General features: G+C 41.9%; 1 protein-coding gene across 1 annotated transcript in view; it reads left to right on the forward strand.

Moving 5' to 3' along the window:
* Positions 1 to 14,895, forward strand: part of PGM5 (phosphoglucomutase 5) — a gene marked incomplete at both ends in the record, with an annotated part of 193,689 nt that overhangs the window by 144,146 nt on the left and 34,648 nt on the right. Inside the window, one exon of the mRNA XM_079705786.1 lies at positions 13,881 to 14,015. Within this exon, the coding sequence (XP_079561912.1) occupies positions 13,881 to 14,015 (135 nt within the window). The remainder of the gene's footprint in view (positions 1 to 13,880; positions 14,016 to 14,895) is intronic.

Consider the following 14,895-nt stretch of genomic DNA (forward strand, 5'->3'; position numbering starts at 1 on the left):
CATTCACTTATTTAAAGCGTACCATTCAATGTAGTACATAGAGAAAGTTGTGCAATTGTTACCACAATCAATTTTAGCACATTTTTTTTTATCAACCTCCCCCAAAATAAACCATCTACTCTTTAACTATCATCTCCCTTCTAACTCCTGGGAACCAATGATCTACTTTCTGTCTCTATAGCTCTTCCTATTCTGGACATTTCACATAAGTGGAATCATATAATATGTGGTCCTTTGTGACTGGCTGCTTTCACCTAGCACAATGTCTTCAGGGTATATCCGTGCTATACCATATATCACTACTTCATTCATTTTTATTGCCGAATATCCACTGTGTAGATAAACTACATTTTGTTTATCCACTCATATGATGGACATGTGAGATGTTTCTACTTTTTTACTATATGAATAATGCTGCTGTGAATATTCATGTAAGTTTTTGTGTAGACGTAGGTTTTCAATTCTCTTGGGTACATACCTAGGAGTGGAATTACTGGATCAAATGGTTAACTCTATGTTTAACCTTTAAAGAAGCTGCCAGATAGTCTCCAAACACAATTGTACTATTTTACACTCCTATGACAGTGTATGAGGGTTCCAATTTCTGCACATTTTCACCAACCCTTGTTATTATGTTTTTTCAATTATAGGATACTGTAACTTAAAAATAGTCTACTATATTATGGGTTATTTCAAAATTAAGATACAAGGAGACTTAACCTCCACAAGGAGAAACAGACATATGCTTCACCTAGCAAAACTGAAAGGAAACATAATAATGTAACATCTCTGTTTGCTGTCAAAGGCCGATTGCTATGGTTTCTCCAGTGTTCTGTCATGCTGGAGTCAGACAGACATAGGTTTGAAGGCTGGCTTTGTCACTGCCTAGATTTGTGACTTTGGACATGTTACTTAACTTCTTTGAACCTCAACACAGTGAAGGGGAGGGGGAGGCCATGCTGATAATTACCATATAGGGTTATGGAGAAGGTTTTAGGAGAAAGACTTATAAAGCCCTGAGGCACAGTAGCTAGTACTCATTTGATGCTCAAGAAATATCAGTTCCTTCCCCCTTATCAGAATCCTTAACTTGACTGCATATCAGTCTGAGGAAAGGGCGTGAGTGGCATTTAAGTGTGTAGTCTTAAAGTCAGATTGTCTTGGATTTGAGCTTCGGCTCTGCCACCTCCTGGCTGGGTGATCTTAGGCAAGTTACTCAACCTCCCTGTGCCTTTCTCTCCTGTCTGTGGAAATAGGAATAGTAATTGTGGCTAACTCATACGGCCATTGGGAGAATTCAATCAGATAATATATATAAAGTCCTAGTACCTGATAAACATTAATAACTGGTTAACTAAAATAAGTTATGTTCAAAGAGCATCCTCGGGCTTCCCTGGTGGCGCAGTGGTTGAGAGTCCGCCTGCCAATGCAGGGAACACGGGTTCGTGCCCCGGTCCGGGAAGATCTCACATGCCGCGGAGCGGCTGGGCCCGTGAGCCATGGCCGCTGGGCCTGCGCGTCCGGAGCCTGTGCTCCGCAACGGGAGAGGCCACAACAGTGAGAGGCCCGCGTAACGCCAAAAAAAAAAAAAAAAAAAAAAGAGCATCCTTGGGGGCTTCCCTGGTGGTGCAGTGGTTGAGAGTCTGCCTGCCGATGCGGGGGACACGGGTTCGTGCCCCGGTCCGGGAAGATCCCACATGCCGCGGAGCGGCTGAGCCCGTGAGCCATGGCCGCTGAGCCTGTGCGTCCGGAGCCTGTGCTCCACAACGGAAGAGGCCACAACAGTGAGAGGCCCGCGTACCGCAAAAAAAAAAAAAAAAAAAAAAAAAAAAAGAGCATCCTTGGGAAAGAAAGATTTTGGCATTTAATGAACCATAAATGATAAGCAAAGCAGTGGGGAAGAGCATACAACAACAACTTTGCAGGGTGTCACGCGAAGATACAGGAAGGCCCCGTCAGTTTCTGAGCTATCTGTGAATTGATTCAAACTCACATTTCTCTGCCTGCCCCCACGGCCCCCCACCCTCCATCACACATACATTTTGCTTCAGAAAGAAAAAAGTTTTTTAAGGCAGCTCTGTCCCCTTTTTGTCCTTGATTTGAGGTCAGAGTCAGGAAACAGACCGTGGGAAAAAAAAAAGCTGTTTTACATGTATCTCTAGAGATAAAGAAGAAATGCTTCTCCATCCAAAATGAAATGAAAATCCTGTTCTGGTGATAAGCCATCCCTCCCACCCGCACCCACCATCTACTCCACTCCTATGGAAATGTTCAGCAAAATCTATCCTGCCTGTGAGATCCTGTGGAGGTCATTCAAAGAGCAAGAAGGAACCCCCTGAAGTACTCATCCCCTGATGTGAATTCCCAGGGACCTCACTGGCCTCACTGTGGCCTGTCGGGTCTCATGGAATTTACTATGGCTGCCTCCAAGTGTCTGATATTTTTGTGACCTTGGGTGCCAGGAGAAAAGTTGATGTGTGCCTTCCATTAAACAGAACCCAAGAGAGGCTCTGATTTAGAAATAGCAATTGAGAGGTGTGGTTCAACAATTGCAGCTCATCTTTCTGTGGTCCCATGAGGATGTGTCACTTGTTATTTTCTGGTAAAATCTAGTCACATGAATGAATGATGATGGTTTCTTCAAATACGAGTGGGAAAAATAGCCAGTAGCTACTGTGAGAGTAGGGGAGCCGTTGGATCAAACTGCTGACTAATTTAATAGGTTCTTGATTTATGCCTTATAAAGAGATGGGAGAGATGAGGAAAGGTTAGACGGCCCCTTAAGGCATGAAGGGTGGCCCAGTCTTTCCTCAAGGATGGATTCATTGTTCAAATATCAAGATTTTCCATGGTGCTTGGCGTGCTCTCTCTTCCCTCAACTATCACTTTCTCTGGGAACATTATCAATACCCAGATTATCTTTTAGTGTTGTCCTCCCCATCTCATCCTTCTAGCCCTGACTGTGAGACTCTCCAGCTTTGGGAGAAGGGATGCTCCAATGCCGGTGCTGTGAAAGAAAGACAACTTCACAAATGGTACCAGCCCTGAGTGATGGCGTATTGCCACCAGGGTGGGCATCAGTCCAGAACTATGACCTGTATTTTGAAAATGAGCTTTGAAATGAGAAACCTTGATACTTTAGGAGCAATATTTAACCAAACAAGTCTCTCTTTATGTCTCATCCAACTCCCTTATTTCTATTTAACAAGATAAAAAATCATTAAATTCTATGAGTGCTGAAGTCATTTGCAAGTAAAAGTTCAGCTGATATTAAAAAAAAACTGATGTAAATAAATGCATACCAGTTAGCTGATGTGGAAAACCAAATCCAATTTGATTATGTCAGACTAACTTTGAGCTTATTAATACCTCTTCAAGTTACGCAGGCTGTGTGGAAACATTTTTGATGTTGTCCTTAACCTGGAAAAAAGAACCATTTGAAATTAGTTCAGAGAAAAAGCACACTTTGAAGACTGATTCTGAAGTCAGTTTGCTTTTAGTGTTGTTATTTTAATATACAAGAAGGTGTCTGTACTTCTTACTTCTGGTATTTAGAAATAATAAAGAAAGTAAATTGGCAATCTTGAAATCACATTTCAGTCTGACATGTGGTGCTTCAATATATACTGTGGTGTTGCCAACTCCTGGTCAACAGATATAGAGAAGTTTACTGAGGCCTTGTCTCTGGTGGCCTCACATGAAGGCAACTGAACAGTCTTAGCTGGAAAATCTGGGGCCCCAGAGGGGCTCTCTACTCAGAGTTAACTGGTCATCCTTTAACTTCAAGCTTCAACTTTTATTACATTCCAATCAATGAACCAACTGAGAGACTGTCCTATTAACAATCCTTGTCCTATAATATGCCATTGGCTAGAGTGTGCTTTGGGCATCTAGAAGTAGAATTTAAGAAATCACTTCAGTCAGACTGCTTATCCCACCTACAGAATTTAGCTAAATCTGAATGTTAGTACCTATTAACAGTGCTCCTGTGTTGAGTAACAGAAATGTTTAGGGAGTGAGGTGTAATCATTCAATGTATACTGTGATTAAACCTGGGTTAAAAAATCCTTTTTACATTGCAGGTTGTGATGTCTAAAAAAATTTCCCTTAATAAATACAGCTTCCTTTCCCACCTTAGTACCACATGGTGAAGGTAGTAGAAGTTTGATTCATTCATGTCTGCATCCATTTAATGACTATTTTCCAAACATCTACCACATGCAGTCAGCTTCCTGGGCATTGAGGATAAAACAGCACACAGGACAGGCCAGCGGGGAAGGCAGACTGACATTAAGCTTGTAATAACTACAGGGTTTGTTTAACAATATTACAGAGAAATCACTTATTTGGAAGTGCATAGCAGAAGGAACAAACCTAGACTAGGGCTCTGGAAAGCTCTCCATGGGGAGATGATACTTAAGCTGGGTCCTGAAGAATGGTTGGAAGCTGGCTCCGGCGAAACTGTCTTATCAGACTACATGCTTTTCTTTCATCATGTGTACTTATACAGTTGTTTAGCTTTCCAGAGAAAGAGATGGGTTTCCTATGGGCAATCACATTCCCCATGGGATGTTACAATAGCTGTGATTATGATTCTCAACTCCAGTGCTCATTCTACAACACTGTAGTTGTGGGAAATAGAGACAATTGGGCCTCTTAGTAGGATACCTTGAAAACTATGGATTAAAAAAATTTTTTCCTAATGGCTACTTTTCCTATGATTTTGCCTATTTGCCTTCCAAGGACCAAATATATTTTCAGTGCTTTGTAATGACCTGTTGGCTGATTTGGAAACAGAGAGAGGGAGACACTGTTTTTGGTTAGTTGGGAAGTTCTGACTCCCCTGCTTCTGATTTGTTGGAGTTTTGTTATAATGAATTACCTTCTCCTGACATAATTGATTGCTTTAGGGCTATCTTCTAAAATGTTGGTAGTAGAACCCTGCTAAGATGTGTGGTAAGAATCTAAGCATTCTGGAATGGCATCCCAGTGACTTCCTACTGAAATACTAATGTCTGTGTGTAGTCAGGAGGGCAACCATCACCAGGAAACATAAATATTAAAGGAAAAAGCTGCAAACTATCACAGGAACTGAGGGAGGAAACTACCCCTGTTGTCTGGGTAAAGTATGTCTGAATCCAAAATATCCCGGAACCGGGCCTGGTGTTGAGTGAACAGGCATCAGCAGCCATTTTGGCCATTTTGGCCAAAGACACAGGGAAATGGAACATGTGTGACCTAGTTCCATTGTTCCAGACTCGATAGTTAGAATCTGGATGAGGACTGGTTTGTCTTCACTTCCCACTTCACTTCTCATCACCTAATGTGATGGTTTTTGCTGGATGTGTGTTGTAAAAGTGCACTTAAGAAGCCATTTGACTTTGATTTCCCCAGATAATTATTTGCAATTGTTGGCTCCCAAGAGTGCTGGTTGGTTGTAAACAAAGGCTAGCTGAGAATTGCTCCCAAGGGTAGGGCAGCTGGGTATGGCTGTGTAGTCAGTGCACTGCACAAAGGCATGGGCCTAATGCTGGAGGAGAAGCTGAAATCCAGACCAGCCAAGAGAAAAGATGCTCTTCTGTAATTTGTCCACCCAGAGAGGGCATTGCTTGTAATTTATATGAGGGCATGGTATGGACTAGCAGCTGCCCAGCTCAGCCACTTGTGAACTCATGCTCACAGCTAACTCTGTGACTTAAACAAAGAAAAATGGGGTAATTCTAGGTGATTTTTTTCATGGCAAGAAATGTCTGTCCAATCCAAATCTTCTGCTTTATAAGCTGCATGCTTTCTTCTACAAAATATGGTTCAGATGTTACACAGCAATATTTTCACCTTGAAGCGTTCCAGATAAATCGTTGGGATTTCCTGTGGGAGATAACATCTGAGTTAATCTCACAGAGTCTCTCTCTTCCAAGCCTGTCCTGTCTCCAGGTTCATATGCCTGGGGTGGCCAACTGACTGTATATGCGACATTGTACCAGATTTCAGGGCCATATGCTGTTTTCCCCTGGAACTCTTCCTAAGTCGGTATTCAACTAGGTCAGATGCTGCCAAATAACTGTTGGTAATGTACAGTTCCTCCTTCCCCGCCTGGCTGCAACATGTCCTATAGTCTCCAAACTCACATCTGGCAGCTCTGCTTGTACTTAGCAACTTGCAGATTTCCCTGCGTTGATTTACACAAGGGCTTAAAAAAAAAAAAAAGAAAGAAAAACAACCCAAGATTCATTTATCAAATGTTTATCAGATACCTACTCTACAAAAGGCTCTGTGCCAGTTTGCAGGACCATACAAAACATATGAGATATTGTTCAAATATTTCACATGAGAAGCAATGTATGGCTATCAGAGGTTTCATATGGTTCAACCTAAAATTGTAAGCCTGCAGTGAGAAGACGTAGGCTGAAACCCTGGCTCCTCCATTTACTGGTTGTGTTAACCTTGAGCAGGTTTTCTGACTTGCCTGTTCTTTTCAGTAAAAGGAGGAGATGGCCTGGATGACCCTAAGGTCCTCCTTTCAAGACCTTAAGTTTGTAAATTGACCAGCCAGGAAAGAGAATTTTATTGCCAGGAAGCCAGTTTAGTGGGAGATATGGATAAGATAAATGGTAACAGATCTCTGTGTTTAGTAGTGATTTCAGAGGACATGGCAAAGTTTTAAAAATAAAATTAATCTTAATTCTGCCTAATTTAAAAATAAGTATGTAGCACTGCACCACAAACCATCGCCATTTAGTCTTTATATAGCAATCTTTTGCAAAATCTAGAAAGTTAGACAAGTTAGAGCATAGCACCGTTTTCACTAAAAGCTTTAATATAAGAAAAATAATTCTATTTATATAGTGATTTATAATTCTCAAAGCACTTTTCACATACATTTTCTGATCTGATGCTCACAACAATCCAGTAAGCCGGGGTGTATTATTTTTCATCCGCTTTTTAGGAAACTAAGGCTTAGAGAGCTTAAATGACTTACTCAAGACCGCCAGCTAACAAGCCAAGCCAGAATTTTAGCCCAGTTCTCTAGTTATTCCTATATTGTTTCCAAACTCCACAAATGGCAAACCAAAGAGGGGGCAAATCTGGGGAGGAAAAGAAATGCTACAGAGATAACTGGAAGCAGATTGCAGGATTTTTGTGTGGAGCAGTTCTTTAACAATTCTTTCTCATTGGGACAGAGCTAAGGTGGGCAAAACTCCACCCTGGTCACTGAGGCATACAACTATGGCCACTCAAAGGGTTTCCCCTGGGCTGGAAGTGCAGTGCCCTTTGTGTACCCCACCCCATACTTAACATTCTCTTCTAATGGAGGAGGGCATCTTCTTCCCTTCTTTGAGCTTGGGGCTGTTGTGTCATCCTGGAAATTCCCGCTCCTATAGCTGCTATGGTTACGGTGGTATCATGGATTCCTTCACTGTTGCTTCAGGAATTCCTTAGGAGATTGTACTAGAAACAATTAATGTCAGATGCTCAAGAGGAGATGCTTCTAGTGGTTCTGCTGCTGACAAGGCGCTAGGAGGAGGCTTTCAGGACTCAGCAGCAACATGATATTTTATTAGGCCCCTGTGTTATGGCCTCCTAAGATCCCAGTCTGATGGTAGCGTATGCAAGAAACCTCAGATCTTAAAGGCATCTTCCTTAAGGCTGACATGTGGTATAGTCAGTCACTCGGTACATGAGGGCGGTGACCTAGAAAAAAAAGGCGACGGCAGTGCTGTCTGAATTTGGCTACACATTAGAATCACCTGGAGAGCTTTTACAATCCCAGTGCCCAAGTCACACCCCATACAAATTAAATCACAATGTCTGGAGTGAGAGCCAGGTACCACTATTTTTTTAAAGACCCCTAGCTGATTTTAGTGTGTAGTAAATTTTGCAATTAATAGGCTAGCTAATGATTTGTCCAAGATCACACAGCTGGAGACAGGAACTGTCTCCAACTGAACATGGTTCAACTCCACTGTTTTTAGCTAAAACCGACCCTTGCCCTAAAAATGAAGGATGAGTAGACATAGTATCTTTCGCAATTACCCTTCAAGGTGAATATGTAGCCCCAGTTCATTAGTGAAGAATATGAGTGTGTTTCCATTTGGCCTTGTTACATGTGGAAGGAGGCCTTCCAGTGATGCTCACACCAGCTGTTGGACATGTAATGACATTCATTCAACAAGTGTCAATGGAGGACCTACCGTGTGCCAGGCTTGTCCTAGGCTGTATCAATAAATGGTGAACAAGGAATGTAAGGGTTTTCCCTCCCAGAGCTTATCAGCTAATGAAGGACCCAACGACATAATTCAGTGATTCCAACACTTTAGGGTTAAGATTGTAAAGGGAACTTATTTTATTCATTTGCACTGGGCCTTGTTTCTTCAAGAGGATTTGTGGCAGCAAACACACATAATGAAGTTGTTAGAATATAAATAAGAAACAGAAATCAAGACTAGGGAAAATATAAATAAGAGTAGAGAGTCAAGAACAGAAGAAGAAAAATTTTAAATTATGCAAGTCATAAGGATCCACTTGGGCTGAACCTCAAATTTGGCATTAAGTGTCCTGGCAGCCATATTAAAAAGGAAACTATGGTTAGTTATAAAGTTCTTGTTGTCAGAAAGAAAACAAAATACCAGTTCCTCAGGGAAGGAAAGGCTTTCCTAACAACTTGGCTCTTGAGGAGATGTCTAATGTGGAGCTTCATACAGTCTCCTATAGTGACTGCAAAAAATGGATTTTATAACAGTGCCTTGCAGACCCTGCAATAAAAGTGAGGATATAAAACTAAAATGCGATTTAATAAATCTATTTCTATCATGAGTAGGTGATCAGAAGTAAGTTGATTTGGGCCAAATATATGTCCAGATGAACCTATGACTGGAAGGTGCAGCGCCTGAGGGACACCCTTATAACAGTCTTCATAGTTTCTCTCTACTGGGATTTCCATAGGCATATGGTTATATTTTTCATTTTCTGGGGTAGAGTTGAAGGGTAAGTGTTCCATGTTGTGGATAATGGAATAGTTTTTACCAGGGGTCAGCAAACATTTTCTGTAAAGGGCCAGATAGTAAATATTTTAGCCCTTGTGGGCTAGACGATCTCTGTCATAACAATTCAGTGCTGCAGTTGTAACACAAAAGCAGCCACAGACAACACATAAGTGAACAGGCATGTCTGTGTTCCAGTAAAACTTGATTTATAAAAACAGGTGGCAGGTCAAATATAGCTGACAAACTATATTGCCAACCCCTGGTTTAACCCAAAAAATTTTCTAAAGCCAAGTATATTATTGGTATTCTTTTGTTGGGATTATGGAACATTTCGAAACTTGGCAAGTCTTGGTCAGTGGTTACTTTGGCCTTATTATTTAGTTGATAGCAGGTGATGATACATACTGGAGAGAACATGGTTCATGTTGAGGTTACAAATTCATTAAGCTCATTGGAACAACATGCAGACCCCAAAGCAGTCCAGTACAACTATTCACACATCCAAGTGACGCTCAGCAGACATGGAACTAGGGTCGTTGCAGCAGAGAACTGGGCTGGGTCTAAACATTTTTTGTTCCATGTGGAGAAGGAGAATTGTTATGCTCTTCACTGGGAGGTCTCACAAAGCAACATGGATTCTCTATTAAGATCTCATGGTTCCTTAGGAAAGAGAGAAGACACTGGATTATTTCCAGCAGGCTGATATGTGCTATTCACTCCCTTATCGTCTTTTCAAGTGCAAAATCTATTCCAGGCTACCCGATACAGATTCTAACCAACCTTCCATGAGTACAGCCAAAGATATGGCTACACTTAGTGAAAAAACAAAACATGATTTCACTGTAAAAGGGGCTTAGCTATGAGCAGATAATACATGTTGAGGATTTATCATGGCCTGAATTCTTAAGTACCCTCCCACTGGCCATAAACTAATCTGGGAAGTTAATCGTGTAATGGAGCTACTTTAAAGGGTTAAGTCTGGGAAGTCCTCAGAAGAGGTGGCTTCAAGTGATTTAGTACCTGCAACAACAGGTGCTTTAGGGCTTCGGCCTTAAAGTCTGTAAAAACATGGCTGTGGAGCTTCCCTGGTGGCACAGTGGTTGAGAGTCTGCCTGCCAATGCAGGGGACACGGGTTCGAGCCCTGGTCTGGGAGGATCCCACATGCCGCGGAGCAACTAAGCCCCTGAGCCACAACTACTGAGCCCGCGCGTCTGGAGCTTGTGCTCCGCAACAGGAGAGGCTGCGATAGTGAGAGGCCCGCACACCGCGATGAAGAGTGGCCCCCACTCGCCGCAACTAGAGAAAGCCCTCGCACAGAAACGAGGACCCAACACAGCCAAAAATAAATAAATTAATTAATTAATTTAAAACAGTTTAAAAATATATTCAAAAAAAAAAACATGGCTGTGAATACAATGGTGGAACCAACCTTTGGGGCTTCGTTGTCAGTCTGAACAGAAATTGGTATACCATACTTTCTGGATAGCAGGGTTTGTTTGCTCTATTGGGAATTTCCTAACTGTTCACTTCTCCAGCAGCATAAGGTGGTTAAGAAAATAATTTTGCTCATTGTGATAGAATATTTCAGGCTTATGGAGAGCAAATACTGTCTTTATCTTCATATACCCGGGGCTTAGCCCCATACCAGATCCCTAAGGGTTGCTGTAAAATGTGTGCCTAATGAATGAATCCCAGACAAAATCAACCTGTTTGCATAGCTAGTGTCACAGAGTGATGGGCTGCCAGGAAAAGACATGGCTCCTTTTTATTACACAAATTGTGGCAGACATTGAAGCCTCCAAAAGAGACTAAGCTTTTTGTTTGGGGATTGGAACAAACTATGCCTACACAACTTAAAAAGCAGAAAACCACACAGATGGAATCGTAGTGTTTCCCAGCAGATATCACCAGATGGGGGAGGGGGTAAGAGATTAGCGGTCAAGTTCACATGGCATGTATGAATATTTTTAATAATGCTGTTCTTAACAAGCAGGATTTGAGGCCAGAGACGTTTCCAGGGTAAATTTCTTAGGGAAAATGACTGGTATCAAAGTTGCCTGAGACTTCTACTTTTTCAGAAGTAACAAGTGACCAGACATATTATTTTGTTCCTGGCTCTCTTTCTTCTGGCTCCTGCCAGTATGCTTATTTATAACAATAACTTTAACAGTTGCCTTAAGAAAACCAATTTCCTTCAACAGAAGTCACAACATGATCTTACAGTCATACTTTTTAAAATGTCGCTGCCACTAATGAGAAGAGATGCATAGAGAACAGTGATGTTCCGAGCCAAAAATCAAATCCTGGGCAGCAGTGTGAGGTGCTGCCACGGCTCTGCCCCGACCCCACCCTGGTGGCCAGGTCTTAGCGTAGGAAGGAAGGAGAGAACCAAGAGGATGAGGACGTACACAGAAACCCTCAGAACCCGGCAGATGCTCCAGCCCTGAGCATTTCATTGTAGGCTTCCATGGCTACCAGAGGAATGTGGGAATGAGGACAGAAACAGAGAGAAACTTAAAGCAAAGTCTAACATCATGTGGGGGTAGCTTTAACACGGGTCATTTGTCATACTGTAATAGATAAATTGCCTACCTGACTGCATCCAGCAGGTTCACAAGGGACAAACTTTGGCCCCAGGGACATTTAATTTAATTATTTTTTAAACATCTTTATTGGAGTATAATTGCTTTACAATGGTGTGTTAGTTTCTGCTGTATAACAAAGTGAATCAGCTATACATATACATACATCCCCATATCCCCTCCCTCTTGCGTCTCCCTCCCTATCCCACCCCTCTAGGTGGTCACAAAGCACCAAGCTGACCTCCCTGTGCTATGCTGCTGCTTCCCACTAGCTATCTATGTTACATTTGGTAGTGTATATATGTCCATGCCTCTCTCTCACTTTGTCCCAGCTTACCCTTCCCCCTCCCCGTGTCCTCAAGTCCATTCTCTATGTCTGTGTCTTTATTCCTGTCCTGCCCCTAGGTTCATCAGAACCAATTTTTTGTTTTGAGATTCCATATATATGTGTTAGCATACGGTATTTGTTTTTCTCCTTCTGACTTACTTCACTCCATATGTCAGACTCTAGGTCCATCCACCTCACTACAAATAATTCAATTTCGTTTCTTTTTATGGCTGAGTAATATTCCATTGTATATATGTGCCACACCTTCTTTATCCATTCGTCTGTCAATGTACACTTAGGTTGCTGCCATGTCCTGGCTATTGTAAAGAGTGCTGCAGTGAACACTGTGGTACATGACTCTTTTTGAATTATGGTTTTCTCAGGGTATATGCCCAGTAGTGGGATTCCTGGGTCATATGGTAGTTCTATTTTTAGTTTTTTAGGGAACCTCCATACTGTCTCCATAGCAGCTGTATGAATTTACATTCCCACCAACAGTGCAAGAGGGTTCTCTTTTCTCCAAACCCTCTCCAGCATTTATTGTTTGTAGATTTTTGATGATGGCCATTCTGACTGGTATGAGGTGGTGATACCTCATTGTAGGTTTGATTTGCATTTCTCTAATGATTAGTGATGTTGAGCATCCTTTCATGTGTTTTTTGGCAATCCATATATCTTCTTTGGAGAAATGTCTATTTAGGTCTTCTGCCCATTTCTGGATTGGGTTGTTTGTTTTTTACTGTTGAGCTGCATGAACTGCTTGTATATTTTGGAGATTAATCCTTTGTCAGCTGCTTCATTTGTAAATATTTTCTTCCATTCTGAGGGTTGTCTTTTCGTCTTGTTTATGGTTGCCTTTGCTGTGCAAAAGCTTTTAAGTTTCATTAGGGCCCGTTTGTTTATTTTTGTTTTTATTTCCATTTCTCTAGGAGGTGGGTCAAAAAGGATCTTGCTGTGATTTATGTCATAGAGTGTTCCTATGTTTTCCTCTAAGAGTTTTATAGTGTCTGGCCTTACATTTAGGTCTTTAATCCATTTTGAGTTTTTGAGTTGAATTTTGTGTATCGTGTTAGGGAGTGTTCTAATTTCATTCTTTTACATGTAGCTGTCCAGTTTTCCCAGCACCACTTATTGAAGAGGCTGTCTTTTCTCCATTGTATATTCTTGCCTCCTTTGTCAAAGATAAGGTGACCATATGTGTGTGGGTTTATCTCTGGGCTTTCTATCCTGTTCCATTGATCTATATTTCTGTTTTTATGCCAGAACCACACTGCCTTGATCACTGTAGCTTTGTAGTATAGTCTGAAGTCCGGGAGCCTGATTCCTCGGGCTCCATTTTTCTTTCTCAAGATTGCTTTGGCTATTCAGGGTCTTTTGTGTTTCCATACAAATTGTGAAATTTTTTGTTCTAGTTCTGTGAAAAATGCCAGTGGTAGTTTGATAGGGATTGCATTGACTCTGTAGATGGCTTTGGGTAGTATAGTCATTTGCACAATGTTGATTCTTCCAATCCAAGAGCACAGTATATATCTCCATCTGTTTGTATCATCTTTCATTTCTTTCATCAGTGTCTTAGAGTTTTCTGCATACAGGTCTTTTGTCTCCTTACGTAGGTTTATTCCTAGGTATTACCCCAGGGACATTTATTAAATATCACCCCATCCTTGTTACCTTTACCGCTTTCTGATTTCCACATCACCAGACCAAGGGAACTTGAGCATCTATTCATAGTTTTGCTCCTAACCCTCCCCCAACATGAACCAGAAGGCAACAGAAATAGAATAGAGACAAATAGATAACCTTAAGTAGCTTCTAGGTTTACCTCACTGTCCTGTTTGGTGAGTGTAGAGAGCCAATTATAAATTGTCACAATGCCGAGCATCTTTGGATGATAAGAATACGCTAATCTCCAAGGTCGGTATTCGTCATTTTTAGCTGTGTATTCATTTGTTCACTGATCCATCCTTTGATATTCTTGCTCTTAGGGCCTGAGGATCATTTTCTCAGATGCATCTCGGCTCATCTTCCGGCTCAGTTCCTCCAGTGGTGTGCGGGCCACCATCAGACTGTATGCAGAAAGCTATGAGAGGGATCCCAGTGGTCATGACCAGGAGCCCCAGGTACCTGAACGGAGCTGTGCTCTCAGCACTGTGTGTCTTACTGCCCCTGGAAAACTTGAGGAGCTTTAGTGGGGGTGATTTTACTTTCTAGAGAGGTGTATTGATAGCTCCAGCTATCAAGGACAAACTGTGAGTGACTCTAAGCAGATTTAACTCATTTATTGCAGTGTTTGAAACAGAAAAATTGCTCTCAAGCATCTGTGAGTTTAGACCAGCATTTCCGAAGCCACTTGCCTCTCTTGACTGTTCTGCAGTTTGTTGATTGTGGTAACCTCAAGAGAGGCACCTTGTATAGACCAGTTAAGGAAATTCTGAGTTAGAGTCAAGCGGGTCAAACTCTTCAGAGCCTTGTCTATACTTATGTAAATGATGGGTTCCCAAGTGTTCTGAAAACTCTGGGTTGGACCGTGTCCGTGAGGTGCCACTATAGATGCTACCCTGGGCTTCCTCTCTGAGGTTGCTGCATGGCCCACTGTGAGAGGAGGGGCCATGGCTGGTCTGAATTTAAAGTGAAGGGAGGACACTGACACAGCTGGGCTGGCCTGTGTATGGCAGAGCCCCCTTAAGTTGTCAGCACAGGGCTAATTAAAAACTCACTTAGAAAAGCAACAGCACAACCATATCCTCACCCCCGTATTTGTTAAAGCTCCAGGCAACATTATTTAATACCAGAAAGTACCCATTATAATGTTGAGCACTTCCATCTACACTGCTAGCTGCCCCTCCCTGCCTTGGTCTCTAGTTCAGCCTGGGTTTTGAAGCAGAGTCCTTGAGGAAATGGTTCCTTGAGATGAAACCATTGGTTCCATCTGCAATGCTTCTTTTGTGGAGAAGTAGAGAAGCAAAGAAAAACTCACTGCTTTTCAGTATAGAGTTGCCC

This window comes from Hyperoodon ampullatus (genome assembly GCF_949752795.1).
Source record: "Hyperoodon ampullatus genome assembly, chromosome: 6".
Classification (NCBI taxonomy): domain Eukaryota; kingdom Metazoa; phylum Chordata; class Mammalia; order Artiodactyla; family Ziphiidae; genus Hyperoodon; species Hyperoodon ampullatus.